The following is an 18,095-nucleotide window of genomic DNA, read 5'->3' as shown; positions in this document are numbered from 1 at the left end:
CATAGCAGAATCAATGGAGCTAGACCAGGAGGACGGGATTGCAGCAACGCCAGCAGTACAAGAGATGGAGACACCAGTGATTCAGGAGGAGGAATCGCCAGCCAACAAGCTAATGAGAGAGAAGCTAGCGTGGTTTGGCCCGAACCCAACGCCGGATGTGGTACTGAAAGTGATGGACATGTTAGTAAACGCAGAGCTACAGAAGGATAAACAAATAAGAGACGCAGAGCTACAGAAGGATAAAGAAATAAGAGACGCAGAACTACAGGAGGATAAACAAATAAGAGACGCAGAGCTACAGTTAAAACTGGCAGCAGTCCAACAAGCAGCCGCACCTTCTCCGAACAGTGAGTACAGCACAGCAGACGCAAGGAAGATTCCGTTTAGCGCTTTTAAAGCTTTTGATGAAAAGGACTGTGAGATTGATAACTACCTGGCGGATTTTGAGCGACAATGTAACCTGCACCGAATAGCTAGAGGAGACTGGGTTGCAATATTGTCAGGCAAACTGTCAGGCAAAGCTTCTGATGCTTTCCGGACCGTGCCAGATCAGGATATTCATAGCTACGCCCGGGTTAAAGAAGCGCTCCTGGCTCGTTATGCAGTAACCCCAGAGTCCCACCGACAGAAGTTCAGGGACTCACGCAAAACCACGAAAGACTCTTATGCGGAATGGGCATGCCAATTGTCCCGGTCGGCCTCTAACTGGGCTAACAGCAGCCAGGCCACCACCGCAGAGGACATTTTGCAACTAATGCTCCTGGAGCAATTTTACAATCACATCCAGACGGACGTCAAGGATTGGGTGAGAGATCGCAGGCCCATGACTCTACCAGAGGCCGCGAAGTTGGCGGATGAATATGCAGATACTCGCAAGACGAACCAGGTCACACCACAGGAACAACCTCCACCACAAACGGTGCCCTCACACCCACCAACCGCTAGATACCAACCTCCTAACAGACCGGTGACATCTAGCCCTCGCTATCATCGCCAGGAGGGCAACGAACAACGCTGCTTCCGGTGCAAACAGCTGGGTCACTTCAAGCAGAATTGCCCCATGAATGACAACACCAGGTCAAATTGGTCTCAACCTGGGTACCGCCCACCAGCAGCAGCCCATTGTGTAGACTCGGCTTGGGATCTCCAGGAGCTGGGTCCGGAAGAACCATTGGGCACCCCTTACGAAGCCCTCATGGTACAATCTGTTATTACGGACAACAGGGAACACCATTGTCAGCTGGTCATGGGCGACAGCCCTGAGCCGGAGGGGCCCTGGAGGGAGCTGGGCAGAAAGAGGCACCGCCGGCCACCCTTCAAGAAGAAGAGGTCCTGGAAGCCGTATAACAAGCTGACCTGGGAGGAGAAGAAGCGACTGGAGGAGAGGGAGTCGCAGCGGGCGTCCCAGATGCGTGCCGAGATGTTCGCCAAGGGCCCACCGGTGGCCCCTTACACCACCACCCAGTTCCTGATGATGAAGGACCACGTGGAGAGCCTGCAGGACATGAGCAAGCAGGAGCTGATCCGTGAGTACATAGAGCTGGAGGAGTGCATAAGCCGCATGGAGGAGGAGAACAACCACCTGAGGTCACAGCAGCATGAACTGGAGATGGAGCTGGAGAAGCTCCAAGAGGAGAACCGGCGGCTGCGGAGGGAGCAGGGGGTGGCTGACCTTATGGGGCTCTGATTCCCCTCCCCCCCCCCCGGACTCTGAGCACCAGTGCTACAGCATTTCAACAAATATAACTTTTTCTTTTTATGAATCTCCTGGGATTGTCACTTCAGAGCCATAACCTGCCCCCTCCCATAGCGGGACACCTAGACGGCGGCGCACAGACCCATTCGCTGTCTTCACACTGACTTCTGGTGACTTTGCAGATCGCACAAAGACTTGGGGACTGACCGGCGTGTGATCTGACGACCCGGTGACATACCTGAGTCTGAAGCAGTTGCCAAGGGAGGTCAGTCATGCCAAACGGAGTTAACCTCTGACTAATAGCTCTGAACCCGTCAACCCTACTGGACCAGGGAAGGTCCAACCGGGTTTGCCGGAGCAGGGAGCAAAAGGGGGGCCATTGTGATACATTTGCCTATATGTCTCAGTTTACTGCTCCCTGCTAGCCAGGTTATTGATGTGCTAATGTCCCCTCACTATTTCTAAAGGTTAATTGATCTATTGTGTTGTGTGAAGGAGAGCTGGGTTTAAGTGGCTTGTGTTAATTATTCTGATTGCTTCATTGTGGTAATTATCTCTCTATATGCGGGGTCGAGCGGTCTGGTTGATGTATTCAGTACAGCTAGTGCTCAGCGTCATTGATGTCATTGTCTAAAGAAAATGTGTTTCAGCATCGGCCCCGTCGTGTCTACCTATAATCTGTATGGAAGCCCCAGTGTGAGGGGGGCGGAGATTTGTCATTGTAACGGTTTTGGAAATGACATATAAGCTGTGTGTTATAACATTAAAGTCTGTGTTGTTCAAGCAGTGAGCTGGTCTCATGTGTGGCTTTCTGGGCGTTTCCAGGGATATCCCTCCTCGTGGAGTATTGGGGTGATTTTCGTTATGGGAAGAAGGGAACGTTGACGGGGATATCATACCGATACCGTCACATTTATGTTTTCTGTTTTACATTACAAAGGATTTGGCATTTTGGTCAGCCATTCTTGCGATACCATCAATAAGATCACTCTGTTACATCTAAAGCCAGACATACATGGATGGAATTTCAGCCAGTTCTGTAGCAACTGTTCAAATTTACATCCAGGTATAGCTCATAGCTGGCAAAGCTGATGTGTATTCTGACAGCGGGGAAGTCTCCCTGCCGTTAAAATACAATACCACAGCAGGAAGCATTCCCCCATCCACATTGAATGTGCCATGGATGGAGCATGGATGAGACATGGATGAGCACAGATCAGTGCTGTGGGAACGTCCGATCCAGCCCACAGCGCTGCTGCACCCAGCTCCCTCTCTCTCCTCACACACTGTACTGATCGGCGAGAGGGGAGGAGCCAAACAAGGTCTGGTTTGTTTCCAAGTGATCACTCTGTCGTTGGACAGCGTGATCACATGGTGAAGGGCCACTGTTATTGGCCCTTTACCCCGATATGTGACATGCTGGGTCTTGAAGATTCCCTGGGTTGCGCAGGAGTGTGATTCTGGGAGGCCATTGTAGGAGTTATCCAACAGTACTGTAGCCATCATTTGGCTATGGCCTGGTCGGCAAGTGGTTAAGGTGAAAAACCTTCTGTAGTGCAGCAGCCCCCCCCAGAGCCCCCCTTTTACTTACCTGAACCCAGTCGCTGTCTTGGATCCTCATTGGATAGATTGATAGCAGCGCAGCCATTGGCTTCCGCTGCTGTCACTCAAATCCAGTGACATGGGGCCGAGTCCTGGTGTCTGTGTCAATGGACGCAGCAGCAGTCCTCAGTAGCGCACCCGCACGGGTGTCCCCTTGGAATGCGGCTCTCCGAGGGGGCACTCGATGCAGGGAGGAGCCAGGAGCACCCCAGAAGAGGAGGATCAGTGCCACTCTGTGCAAAACCCTTGCACATGCCCTCATTCTAGATCTTAACGTATCAGTTTTCACAGAAGCCTGGTATCAGCTTGGTCTGCACAGGGTGAAACTATAGGTTTGTTCTTAAGTCGGAACACAGCTTGTAAAGGCCCATACACACGATAGGACTTTTTGACAACAATTGTCCGACAGACGTGTTTGATTGGACAATACGACCGTGTGTATGCTCCATCGGACAAATGTTTTCGGTTTTTCAAAGGACAAATGTCCGATGGAGGATAATCTGATCGTGTGTACACAAGCGCTGCACTATCTTTTATACATTTTGCATCAGGAACTTTTGAATTGATTCCTAGTGTTCAGCAGCTGGTCCACATTGTATTTGTATATTACTGCGCTGATTAGTTTTTCTTTTATATGTGTGTACACAAGTCCATCGGACTAAAGACCAAAGTGCAAACACGCATGCTCAGAACCAATGCTTAAGATTAGCCAACAATGGGCGAAGTTGCCCAAAGGGTGGCGGTAAAGAGCTGAAAAACCAAGTGATTTGGTGAAAGTTGGCTGAAAAAGTCCTGTCGTGTGTATGCAGAACAAGTTCACGGCCAACGTCCATTCGGACCAAAATCCACGGAAAAGTCAGATGGAAGTCCGATCGTGTGTATGAGGCTTTAGTGTAACTTCCGCCTGTGCAGGGATGTGGGATGTATGAATATTCTGTTTTTACCTGTGCGTGTCTGAAAGCCAGGCAGATTTAAAATGCACAGATAAATGCAGCTCTGTATTAATTATTGCATCCATTAAATTTCATATAAGCAGTGAAACTGAAACTGAATTTGAATTTGATTTAATACCAGCCTTTTGCAATCCACTCTACAGCAGAGCTCAGACTCTGGGAGCGTCACAAAGAATATAGTCAGCTGTGCTGCAGTGCAAGGGGAATGTTGGTTAGAAGAGCAGTGGCGTCACTAGGGTTGGTGTCGCCTGGTGTGGTAAAACATGGTGTCACCCCCCCTGCCCTGCCTTAGTACAGACTCAATTCCCTTCCAGGGCCGGCGTCACCATAAGGTGGGACAGGATGACACAATGATCCTGCACTGCTCACTCCTATCGTACACCCTGCCACATCGAGCTGATTGGAGCTCTATTACTGGATGCAGGGTGTCCGAGGATGAGCCGGGGCCCAGGGACGAGGATAAAAGGCGGCAGAGCAGGGAGCAGAGTCTGTGTGGGCAGCTGCGGGAAGAGCGTCTTCCCTCCCAGGCACCATGATGATTTGTACAGTGTGGAGATGGAGAGCACTATACCTCTCTAGCTCCGGCACTCCACAGCCTCTGGCAGCCTGTCATAGTGACACAGTGAGAGCAAGTAAAGCCAGCTTGCACAGGAGCCGGGCTGTATCCTCTCTCCACTGTCCTCCTAACACCTCCCTCCATGTCAGATTTTTAGCATGCGATTATTGCCAGCCGCTTGCTGTAATCACGGTGTTCTGTGAAAAAAGAAAATGGGAACTGCGCCAACCCTGCAACTGCGCCAACCCTGCAATCTATAGTTAGTATAGTGCTACTGTGCAAACTATATAGTGCTATTAAAGCAATATTTTTAGTGAATAAAACTTTAGAGCAAATAACAATCTCTGTGTGCGCATTCACATGTACCCAGGGAAAAAAAAACGCACAAAACAAAATTTCTAAAAGAAATATAAAAATAAGTGTTAACATATAGATCATTAGAACTTGCTATTGTCCCAGTGAACCTCTTCAAAGGTATTCAGTTAAATCCTCATGTACAAATCCGTGCTATAAAGAAGTAGCTGTTAATCCACCCAATTTGTGCTACCACCACCAACTTCTGAAGTGGGCACTCACCAGAGCTCACTCGCATTTTCTAGTGCCTCCAGTAAGCTTCCTGATGATGCAAGATATACTGCGAAACGCGTAGAGGCTTCTGGGTAAACGTCCCATGTCACTTCCTGCCGCTAACCCGCACGGAACCGAGGCTTGGAACGGGATACACACGCTGCAGAGCGTCCTTACACAGCACTGCTGGAAAGACTTGGTGCCGGTCTGGAGGCACTAGAAAACGTGAGTGAGCATTGTTACAACTGTTTTATCTATACTTTTATAATAAAGAGCTCAATATATTGCGTAATGATCAATTCTTTGCTTTTCGTGAGAGCTTGAGAATTGCAAATAAGGAAATTTATGAGATGAATGTTGGCATATCGGCTGAACAAACGGCAGATTGGTTCCTAGATGTGGAGTGGTTAACCCTGAGATAAACCAAAGGCGTTTTTTTTAAATCCCAGCTCTGGTGAGTGCCCACTTCAGAAGTTGGTGGTGGTATCACAAATTGGTGGATTAAAAGCTACTTCTTTATAGCACAGATTTGTACACATGAGGATTTAACTGAATACCTTTTGAAGAGGTTCACTGGGACAAGAGCAAGTTCTAATGATCTATATATATATGTTAACACTTATTTTTATTTTTATTTCAGCAATTTTTGTTTTGGGTGATTTTTTTTCCCTGGGTACATGTGAATGTGCACACACAGATTGTTACTTGCTATAAAGTTTTGTTCACTAAAAATATTGCTTTTAATAGCACTATAGTTTGCACAGTAGCACTATACTAACAATACATTGCAGGGTTGGCGCAGTTACCATTTAATTTTTTCACTATTTTAATAGCCCCCATCACTGGTGGGGTACACTGTATTGCAGAAGGCCCATACAAATGTATAATTAGAGGGATAAGGTTTTATTTGCACATATTTTTTTTTTAATCACTGTGTTCTCCCTGCAGGGACAGCTTCCTGTGCCCCCTGCCGGGAGAACAGAATAGCTCTGTAGGAGGGATTCCCTATCAATGCTGACTGGAATCCAGCTTTTTTTTTTTTTTGCCTGCAATCCGTGGATGCAGCAAAGTAAATGGCATCTATGGGCCTGCCTTTGGTGGAGGGAACAAAGTGACAGAGAGATGAGCTTATCAAGTGGTTATCAAACTCCCTATATTTCATCTGTGTATTCAGTTGTTTGCCTAAGGTTCAGTTTTAATATTTTGTTGGCCTTTCATATGAAAGCTAACTTAACCTTGGTAGTCTCAAAGTTCATGAAACACACCCATTAATGTTGCTTATTTCAGTTTGGTTATCTTTGTTTCCTTGGTCTTCAACGTTCTTTTTCTAATAAGAGCCACCTAGAGTAGTTCACCTTCAGTGTACAGCATGGGTGCTCAATCTGTGGCCCTCCAGCTGTTGCAGAACTACAAGTCACACAAGGCATTGCAAGCCACTAACAGTCACAAGCTTGTCTCCCAAAGGCAGAGGCATGATGGGACTTGTAGTTCCACAACAGCTGGAGGCCATCCATGGTGTACAGAGAGCTGTATGTAGGTGTAAACGTGTGCAGATGTAGAACTACTTTGACTTGGCACAAGTAGAATTCCTTCTTAACACCAACTCTGTTCAATAGCACCCCCCCCCCCCACCTCCAACCTACTCTGCCTAAAAGGGAAAAAATAATAAAGTATACTTCCCTGTTTCAACCCTCTATGGGAGTTGGGATGCCATTGTTCTACTTTTGCAGCTAAATTGGGATTACAGCTTTTGTTTAAGTGTTTTCATTCATATGATAAAAAATATTAAAAATTGCTGCTTATATTTTAAGTGTTTTTACTTGCCTAAGCCGCACAGCTTCCTCCTATGTAATGCTAAACTATAACTAAACACCCCAACTTTTTTTTTTTTTTAAGCCATGGACAGAGTGGAGAGGGATTAGAACACCTGTCAGCTTTTATTGCTGTCTGTGCCCCAATAGGGGAACTCCACTCTCTCCATTTGTCCTGTTTACCATTATCACAGAATTACAGTAAAAGAAAATCCCAAATTTTGGGGTGTCCCCAGAATAGTAATCAAGGGGAAATCTTCCACATGGGGACACTAGGGGGCAGATCCTCAAAGAAATTACGCCGGCGTATCTTGATACGCCGCGTAATTTCAAATTTTGCGCATCGTATCTTTGTTTTGGTATCCACCAAACAAGATACGACGGCATCTGTGTTAGATCCGACAGGAGTACGCCTTAGTACGCCGTCGGATCTAAGATGCAATTTTCCGGCGGCGGCCTGGTGGCGTTCACGCCGTAATCCGCGTTGAGTATGCAAATTAGCTTTTTTAGACGATCCACGAACGTACGAGCGGCCGTCGCATTCTTTTACGTCGTTTCCGTTCGGCTTTTTCCGGCATATACTTAAAGCTGCTATCTGGTGGCGTACTCAATGTTAAGTATGGCTGTCGTTCCCGCGTATAATTTTAAAAAATTTTACGTCGTTTGCGTAAGTCGTCCGTGAATGGGGCTGGACGCCATTTACGTTCACGACGAAAACAATGACGTCCTTGCGATGTCATTTGGAGCAATGCACCCTGGGAGTTTTGACGGACGGGGCATGCGCAGTTCGTTCGGCGCAGGGACGCGCTTCATTTAAATGAAACACGCTCCCTACTCGCCGCATTTGAATTCCGGGCCCTTACGCCGCGAGAAATACACTATGCCGCCGTGACTTACGGCGCAAATTCTTTCAGGATTCAAACATTTGCAAAGTAAGTTACAGCGGCGTAGCGTGTATCACATACGCTGCGCCCATGCAAATGTATGAGGATCTGCCCCACCATCTTGTGACCTAGGGTGTCGCAATGGATTCCCTTAATTGCAGGGATTTCCTCTCACTTCCTCCTTTTGGCTATGGGACAGGAAGTGAAGGGAAACGGGACACAAATGGCTAAAAAAAAAACTGAAAGAGATTATAATATATAGGGCCGAAACAACTAATGGATTTAATCGATTATGAAATTAATCGATTACAATTTTCATAATCGGTTAATCGGCCAGTAACATAATGGGGTTAAAAATAAATGGCCCTTTATAGTACAAAAAATCAAATCGCTACTGTAAATATTACTTTCACTGTCCCACGGTAAAAAAAATGAACCCCTTACAGTAGCGATTATTTGCTCTTTTTGTACTTTATTTTAGTTTTTTTTTAACCCCATTATGTTACTAAACATCTCAGGTCTGGGTTCACACCTCTGTTTTTTTGGTGCTTTTTGCAGAAACACACTACAGTTTTTTTTTTTCACAAGAAAAAACACACTGCAGTTTATTTACATGTTTTCCTATGGGACACGTTCAGGTCCATGATTTTTTTTCAGCTGCTGTGTTTTTGGAAAGGGCGAGGACTTTTTAACGCAAAACAGTGCGATTTTGTTTTTTTGGTTCAATATACTTCAATGGAGAAGCTGAAAATAATCGTTGGTTGCAGCCCTAATAATATAACCCTCTTTTACTCTTTTCAAAATAAATAAAAATGCTTTGGCTATAGGAGGAGTGGGCTGTTTTTAAAGTTTAGTGTGCTGGGAGATCTGGTTATTTGTTGTAAACTGATTTCAACATTGCCTCTTAAAGGGGTTAGGATTCTTGAATCTTTGATTTTGCATTGTATGTTATCGAGGGGATACTGACTCATTCAGAATAGCTTGCAGTCATATCTATAAACCTGCTCCAAAGAAACCACTAAAAAGGCAAGGGAAAAAAATATATGAGTGTGTGTGTGTGTATATATATATAATTTTTTTTTTTTTTAATTTACGTGAACTAATGACAAATATATAGTAGGGACTGGCTGTAAAGGTGGAAATACACTTTAAAAACGCAAATATGTTTTTGGTGTGAATAATGTACAAATAAAGAAGAGTGTCAGTACAGCTCACATTTTGGAACATAATTGAGCTCTATCATTGTTTGCTTAAGTGGGATGGTTTTCTGTCAAGCTGTAAATGCATCCCAGTGACTTCTCCTCCTGTTTCTAGGACTCCTCCTCAGACTGTGATGGCACAGGACCTATGTATTTTCTGGGTTGTGGATATAATGCTTTCCCTGTTGGTTCAGAATATGCTGATTTTCCTCACATGGACGACAAGCAGAAAGACAGAGAAATCCGGAAGTTTCGTTATATTGTTCATGCAGAGCAGAATGCCATAACTTTCAGGTAAGACGATATTGGGTAAAGTATTGGTGACAAAAAAGCAGCCACTGATTTAAACAGAGCATTTATACATACCTGTTAATACATACACTAGTTCAAAGAAAGGAACACTGCTCCGGGTGAGCAATCGCTGCAGTCCGGATGTGCTGGGTACAAGGCACGGCTCACCGCCAAAGATCAATGAGAAAGAAAAGTAGGCTGCACAACAACAGGAAAGATCCAGCATGATGTATTCTACAAAAAAAGTCAAATGACAGCCACCAAGCCAATGACGCAGGACCCTGGAGGTGACGCGTTTCACACTGCAACCAGTGCTCCTTCAAACCTCAAAGACCTTTGAAATCTTTTAAGAAGCACTGTTACCAATGTAAAATGCGTCACCTCCTGGGTCCTGTGTCATTGTCTTGGTGGCTGTCATTTGACTTTTTTTTTCTTAATAAATCACGTTGGATCGTTCTGTTGTGCAGTCTTCTTTTATTTCTCAATACATACTCTATACAGTCATTTCTGTGTAGAGTTGTTTTTTTTTTTTTTACTCCAAGTGTTATCTTGAGAAGCAATCTGCAGATTTAAACTGAAAATGGTGTAAAGTAAAGCTAGCCATAGATGGTTAGAATCTTGGCCGGTTCAGCAGGGACTGGCTGAGATTGGATCTATGTATGGGCAAACTGAATATACCCAAGTCGATCCATCATTTGACTTAGGTACAACCAGCATGTCAGATTTTTCACCATGCAATTTTTTTGCCCTGCAGCTATTGCCGCTAGCAATAACCACTGTGACTCCCCGCGCAATAGCTCCATGAGAGTTTCATTCATTAACATTGGCTGTATTGATAAGGGAATCGAGAGATTTTCTTGCCTGCAACCCATGGTTGGAAGCAAGAAAATCGCACAATCCTATGGTATGCCTAAGACTGGGGGAGGTATGTCATCAGGCCCAGGCAAAAGTGCCCGCATGGCTCTGTACGGTGCAGACACTTTACGACAGAGGGCATCGATAGAACAGCAGCGATGCCCACTGACCCCTGGGAATTATGACGAACATCTCCCAGGAGCTGTGGGTGGAAGAGAAAGGAAGTCATGAAGAATGCCTTATAAACAAGGTGTGTTAAAAAAAAAAAAAAAATGCCCATTGCAGTGCGTATGGCAACGTCTGAAGCGGATGATGTGGACATTGAAAAGTGGGTGGAACTTGGCTTTAAAAAAAGTAAATAAATGCCACTTGCTGAAAACACCTCGCTGTTTGTAACGTATAAGTAAAGCTTGGTATACACTAATAGAATTTTGAATGAAGATTCTCCGTACTCTAAATGTCATTCAAAAGTAGTTCAAGATTACGTTTAATTTTAAGTTTCAATTTTGGAATGCATAGACTTTACCAAATCACATACACTGTTATAAATTCATACATTCGTGCAAAAAATTACACACTGCTCCTTCGAATTTTCTCATTAGTGCGGTTGAAAATGAATATCGATTTGACCCCACTAATAGAATAATCAACAAACCTTTTTACAATGTTCTTACATTGAAAAATGTTAAACCAAATTCTACTAGTGAATACCCAGCTTTACTTATATTTCCTGTTCATCTTTCATCATGTCACTGTATTCCCAATGTCTTTGCAGATACAATGAGATTAAACCGGATGAAAACAGCATGATCTTTGTCACAAAATGCCCATGTGACGAATGCGTCCCCCTGATTAAAGGCTCCGGCATCAAACAGATCTATGCTGGAGATGTGGATATTGGAAAGAAGAAGGCTGACATTTCATACATGAAGTTTGCAGAACTCAAGGGAGTCAGTAAATTTGTAGTAAGTGTTGAAGAAAGTGAACCTGTCACTTTAGCTATCAGGGGCAGCCGTATTGATGAAATTACAGCAGCTCGTGATGCGTTTACCTTGTGCGGTTTCTTTTTCCTTTCAAACTAATTTTTGTTCTTTACCAAGAGTAATTTTCTTTTTATGTGGCAAGTGTGTGCAATTGTCTAAAAAAAAAAAAAAAAATATTGCATGAAAAGTAGGGTTATAAATACTTTGGTTTTCAAGTTGTGGTAGTTTTATAAGGCCCTTTTTACATGATCAGGTCTGCCTGTCAGTTTTTTAAGCAAACCCAGTCGGATCATTCATTATCCTCCTATGGAGTGGCAGATGTAAGCGGACATGTGTTTGTTTACACCTGCCAACATCCAATCTGATCCACTAAAAACAGACAGATGAGGATCCGTTCCCCATCCGTCTAGCAGATTGGATGGCAGTCAGGTGTAAACAGACAGGCGGTCCATTTACATCCGACCTCCCCATAGAGGAGAGCAGGCTGTGTCTGTTCTTCATAAGCAGAGCGGGAACGGACCAGTCATCCACCTGCTCAGCAGAAATCAGCAGACAGATTCCCTGCTAAGCAGACGGACTCCTGGCAGAGGCTTCTCTGTGTGCTATGGGCCAAAAAAATGTGCTTGGTAATAGTTCCAATATGGGAAGATGGGAATCTCTCCAGTTTACAAAACAAACAGTAGCAAAGTTCTGTTTTGTCAACATGGGCTAGGATGAATTTTGAATAATACTAAATGACATTTAAGGATATTTTAGAATAAGATTACAATGTACGGCCAAAACCTGGAGATTATAGGATATGTACAAGTACAGTATGATGCAAAGGGCCATTTTCTGCGGCCCCTCTAAAAGTTAGAGAGCGATTTTCAGGTGCTTTAGTGCTAGAAAAAGCCTCCTAAGCGCCTGAAAACCACCTCCCATTCGTTCGAGTGTGTCTTTTCACACTGAGACGGTGTGCTTGAGGGACGGGAAAAAAAAGTCCAAATGGGCAAAGTGACAATATCTCTCTAAACTAAATTATGAAACGTTTTTGTGGCTATCTTAATAAATTTTGTTTTATTTCAACAGTGGCAGAAAAACCCTCAAAGCTCTTTTGATAATTCATCTGATTCCAGCTACGAGGAGAGAGTGAGTATGCTCTAAATTGCTTGTAGCTTTCCAGCCCTATAACTTGCTACCTAGCCCACTGTTGTGTTAAAGCAGCATTAAACCCAAAACCAAAAATGTAATGTATTGCAGCTTACCAATCGTTACAGTGGTTGTGAAAGCTGAAGGTTTTTTTAACCTTCATGCATTCAATGCATGAAGGTAAAAAAAACTTCAGTGTGCAGCCCCCCAATACTTTACCTAAGATCGATCTCAATCCAGTGATGTGCACGAGACCTGAGTCTCTCCCAGGTGCCTCCCTCCTGATTGGCTGACATGCAGAAACCATTGGCTGCCACCACTGTCAATCACAGCCAGAGAGGCGGGGGCGGGGCTGAGCCACGCTCTGTGTCTTATGGACGCAGATAGCCGCCTCTGAAATGAGCATGCACGAGTGCCCCCACAGCAAGTGGCTTGGGAAACCTGAGAAAATTATAGAGGCTGCTCTGTGCAAAACCACTGCACAAAGCAGGTAAGTATGACATGTTTGTTATTTATTTTGCATAAAAATGTTTCCTTTACAATCACTTTAATGTGGTGGCTACATTAGGCTTTTCACGTGATCTGGCCAGTAACACACTTCCTGTAATTAGAGTGCCTCCACTCTGGATAAAGGAGCACAGAGGGTGCACCTTTGAACAGCAGCATTGGGTGGAGGGTAATGTTAGATGTCGATTTAGATACATTAATAATTGAAGCCAACAGCTCACACTGCAGTTAAGGCAACAGTTTTTTCTTTCTTTCTTTCTTTCTTTCTTTCTTTCTTTCTTTCTTTCTTTCTTTCTTTCTTTCTTTCTTTCTTTCTTTCTTTCTTTCTTTCTTTCTTTCTTTCTTTTCTTCTGGCGGACCTGAACGAACGCTACATGCACCTCTATGGAGCGGCTGATGTCAGCAGTGACATGTCCCCTGACATCCGCTGGTATCTGATCTGATCCTGTCCGTGATATGCAGACGAATGGAAACCCGAATTTCTGTTTGTCTGGAGGATAGGATCGGATGATAACGGACAGGTGGTCCCTTTTCGTCCGATCTCCATAGAGGACAGCGGGCTCTGACAAGCCTGTCTCCGCACAGTGAGTAGAGACGGACCTGTCATCGGCCTGCTTAGCGGGTATCCGCGGATCGATCCCTGCTGAGCAAAGCAGAGTTCGTACGTGGACAAGCCCATGTGAAAGTGGCCAAATGCCTCATTTGCATATGTTGGTATACATCTTCTCAAATTGTGATATTTGTGAGGGCAAATGTCTTCCAACAGCTGGTGAATTTAGTTCACTCCAGAGATGGTATTCTGTCCCGATTTGCCATTTCTTTGTAAAATATCTATGTAATATATAGTACTAATGTATTAACTGGTTTAATTTCTCACTGGGGTTTCTAGACTCTCTTCCTTTTCTGTCTTTTTTTCTTAGCCTCACTTCAATACAGGGGTGGCCAGTAATCTGTGTATTAGTTAGTTTTTGCCAACCCACCAAGACCTCTCTTTTATAGTCAATTTTTCTTTTTTGTGGTCCAACTTTGTACTGATTTCTCTTCTTTGTTATTCATTTTGCAGCTGGACCCTTGAAAAACAACACACAAGACGATTTATCCCTTAAGAACAAGAGAATACATCTTGGGGAAAGCCTATAAGCTACGTGGTTTTCTCACCACAGAATGTTTTATTTTCGGAGTTATTTTAGAATAGATTTTATTTATTGCACAGCAGAAAGTTCTATTTTAAGATTTACAGTGAATTATTTATTTTAATCATTTGACTAGTTTATACAGACTGATGGAGTTTTTACTCTTGTACAGCAAAAAAGGAATCTCGCACTCAGATTTATGAATGCCGCACACACTTGGATAGGTTGGCATCCATATCCTGTCTAATCCAGAAGCACTGGGCCAGGGTGGTTAAAGATTATGAAACTCGGGTTATATCTCCTGTGACACTGAAAAGTGTTTCGTGTTTTGAGGGATACCATAATCCAAATATGTAAAATGTATAACATTTTATATACGTAACACAGAAGTTGTTTTACTATACCTGGGTGCCAGTGTTAAAACAAATGTGCTGGGATACTCTCCACTGGCTGGAGCCTGCTGTAATGAGATTTTCACTTTGTGTCTCTGCCCTCTCGCAGTCGCACAGCTGGAATCCCTAAATATTGGTTCATTTCAATCGGCTCGAGAATCCATCAATGGAGTGTGGTGATTCTCATTTGGCTCTGTAATAAGAAATATCTGATTTGGGTTGTCATCCTCCATGGAAAACTGAAATACTTTTCGGTGGGGGTTGGCCGTTAACTCGGAAATGATATATAATTTGCTGCTGAGATATTTTGCAGCACTTTAAGGTCGAGGAGCGAAAATTTGTGCACACAGCGATTCATTGACCATGTGTGAAGGGGAGCCATGTTCACAAGAGCTTACATTCTAAATGAGTTTTGGAAGTAAAATTCTTGTTTGAATGCTCCAGAATAAAATATGATTTAATGGATTGACCCGGTCCTGTATAGGTTATGCACTTTTGCTCATTTCTGCATTGTGAGGCCAACTGCCATGTATAGGAAAAATGTTATGAGCACATTAGACCTTTTACAGGAAATTCTTCAAAAAAATATTTTTTTTTAAGGCTCATAATAACCCCCTAAAAATAGGCAGTACACCGAAGATGAGATCCAAAAATAGGATAATAACGGGCAAAAGGTAATTCTGATATAGGTGAGCGGTTTGTGTTCCAGGGGCTTAAGGCAGGCCGTAGATTATGTAATTTCCTTCCACCACTGTTGGGTGGAAAGAAAATTGCCAGATCAAGCTATTTTTCTTTTTAAAATGTTGAATAATTTTTATTAAGAATTTTCAAAAAGTACAGATCAGGTAGAAAAAACACAAAATGTCTTCTGGTTCTGATAATATATCAAATTAGGCACAATGAGCAATTTTGTTTTGATGGGGGAATCCCCACCCGCAGAGCTATTGTGTTCTGTCAGCGGAGATTAGTGTTGCCAGTTATAGCTGGTGGCACTAATCATTTGGGAAAACTCTGACAGGCTGGTTGTACCAGATAAATTGACCAGGGTGCCCAGACATCGATAGAAATGAAGCCAGTCAAGACGTACCCAGCTGAGTTTTGATCCCATGTATGGTAGGCTTTAACTTGGCGTTATACAGCAACATGTATGAGTACGTGTCACCTTTCTTAAGAGTGTGAACTGTAAATTTAGAGCCCACCTGTGGCATCTCATACAGTTATTGGTAGCAAGAGCTCTATGATGGTTTTAAATTATCACTAATCTGTATTTCTATTTTTAAAGTGAAAATTATTTCACTTTACACACAAAATTAATTTTTTTACAACTGTTGGTGTAGCACCCTTGTCTGTAGCTGGCAACAACACTTTAGTCTGGCTGCATTCTTTCATTATCTGGAGGGGGGGCAGTATATAGTGACCAAGTTTTTCCAACAAGAATCACACTTATGTAAATTACATTTTCTGTTAAATTGGCAACTGGTAGAAAGATAAGCAGATTAATATATATTATAATTGAACGGTTGGCAGACGACATATGATGTGATGATGGTGCTGTAAATCTAATAAATGTGTAGCATTATAATGATCAGCAGGACAAAATCCAGCAGAATACATGCAGCAGACCTGTCGGCAAATGTTAAAGTAAACATAATCCAGATATTTGTTCTTTAAAAATGCATTGTAAAATGCTCCTTGTATAACCTTTATTTATATAGGTTCAGGTTGCTGCACAGCAGAGATCAGACAGAAAGTGGGAAGTCCTGTGTTTCGTCAGATTTGGTGACCCGTCAGAATATGTAACGGAAGTGATGTTCTGTCACCGCCATCTTGCTACACCCCACACTTCTCCGTAGTAAGTATACACTGAGAAGGAGAAAAGCGGATGGACATCTTGCTACACCCACCGGAGTTTTGCATTTTACACTTATTTTTAACAGTAAGCTGAGTTTTAATATAGTGAAATACAGTACTTGGACCTCCGTCTGACTGGTTAGATGTTGAATTTTAAAAGCAGCGGCAAGCCTGCTGTTCTCATAGGTTTGCTAATCTGACAAAAGTTTGCTGCTTTTAAAATTCATCATCTAAACATTCATACAGAGTTCTAAGTACTGTATTTTACTATATAAACTCACTTTACTGTTAAAAAAAAGTGTAGCATGCAAAACTCCGGTGGGTGTAACAAGATGTCCGCTTTCGCCCTTCTTGGTGTAGCCTTACTATGGAGGAGTGCAAGATGGCGGCGACGAAACGTCGCTTCCGTTACACATCCTGACGTGTCGCCTAGTCTGATGAAACGCCTGCATTGGGAGCCACTCTGGTCCTGTTCCGCTTTACTTGTACATTTGTGCTTCATATGCATAATGTATTTACAACATTGTAGTGTTGGGGCCTTCCTAAACAAACCGTTCGTATTCTAGATTTTGTTGATCTAACAGCTCAAACTTGAGACAAAATCTGCTTGTATGTTGCCAGCATGCCACGTTTTCAGGTGCCACAGGGAGGGGATTTGGAAGCTTCTGGGAGGAGGGAGGGCATCAGCAGTGTGACAATGCTCCCTAAAAGTCCACTAATCAGAAAGGTAGAACATTAAGTTGCTGTAGAAATTTTTTTTTTTCACTGTGCTTGCTTACCCAGTGTGGCAGTGGAAAACAAATATTTTAGCAGGAATAATAGTATGCAGACACACTGGTTTGTATAGAGTTCTGATTTATATTTATATTTAAAACCACATGTGTGGTGGTTAATCTGCATTTTTATAGCAATGTGATTGTTTTATTGCCTACTATTTTGCATGCTTAAGGCCTCATGTACACTACACCTGCTAAACTGAAGTTTAGGAGCAGTTGGATGTTTTTTCAGCAGCCCCTGAACTCTCTTCTGTGTGTTCTTATATGTACATGTACACTCAGTTGTTTAAAATAGTTTAGAGGCAGTTGAGGTTGCAGGCATTTTTTTTGAAAGCAGAAAAATCGCGTTCAGGACTGTACGGCATTTCAAACGCCAAATGCTTGTAAACTGCGTTTATGTGTGTTTGTGTTTTTTAAGGGGGGAAAAAAAATTCAGATTATTTTTGGACATATAAAAATGTTGGGGGAAATTTTTTATTTTTTTTTACCACATGCTGTTGCCTGCATCAATGGATGAGTCCAGTAGCGACAAACTCTGGTCCCCTCGCATAATTTTTTACGTGTTCAGAGCCTCAGCAACATTAGGAGCGGTTTCCTCACACATGCTCATGATGGGATCCATAGTGAAAAAATAAAACTGCTATCTACAACCTGAAATAGTTAATAATTGTATTTCATGCATTGTGGGCATTTGGGACCTCTCCTGAGGTTATCTTTAAAAAATACTTCTAACTTTAAATGCTCATAACTGCTGCTAAACTCGCATAAATGCAGGATGCAAAATCTGTAAAACAGATGTTTTTCCCCGTTGGTGTCCAGCTGTCAGTTTCCAGCGTTCAGTAAAGGTTTTAAGATGCCCTGTGTACATAAGCCCTACTATAACTGATGGTTCCTGCTAATTCAAAACAGAT

The 18,095-nt window shown here is 43.2% G+C and overlaps 1 protein-coding gene across 1 annotated transcript in view; it reads left to right on the top strand.

Moving 5' to 3' along the window:
* Window positions 1-16,247, top strand: part of CDADC1 (cytidine and dCMP deaminase domain containing 1) — a 29,543-nt gene extending 13,296 nt beyond the window's left edge. The window contains exons 6-9 of the mRNA XM_040340288.1: window positions 9,384-9,562; window positions 11,190-11,379; window positions 12,466-12,525; window positions 14,096-16,247. Coding sequence (XP_040196222.1) covers window positions 9,384-9,562; window positions 11,190-11,379; window positions 12,466-12,525; window positions 14,096-14,107 — 441 coding nt within the window. The 3' untranslated portion in view covers window positions 14,108-16,247. The remainder of the gene's footprint in view (window positions 1-9,383; window positions 9,563-11,189; window positions 11,380-12,465; window positions 12,526-14,095) is intronic.
* Window positions 16,248-18,095: the final 1,848 nt, after the last annotated feature.

The sequence above is a fragment of the Rana temporaria genome, chromosome 2 (genome assembly GCF_905171775.1).
Source record: "Rana temporaria chromosome 2, aRanTem1.1, whole genome shotgun sequence".
Classification (NCBI taxonomy): Eukaryota; Metazoa; Chordata; class Amphibia; order Anura; family Ranidae; genus Rana; species Rana temporaria.
Note: the sequence above shows the minus strand (reverse complement) of the source record. Positions and strands in the feature narration are given on the sequence as shown.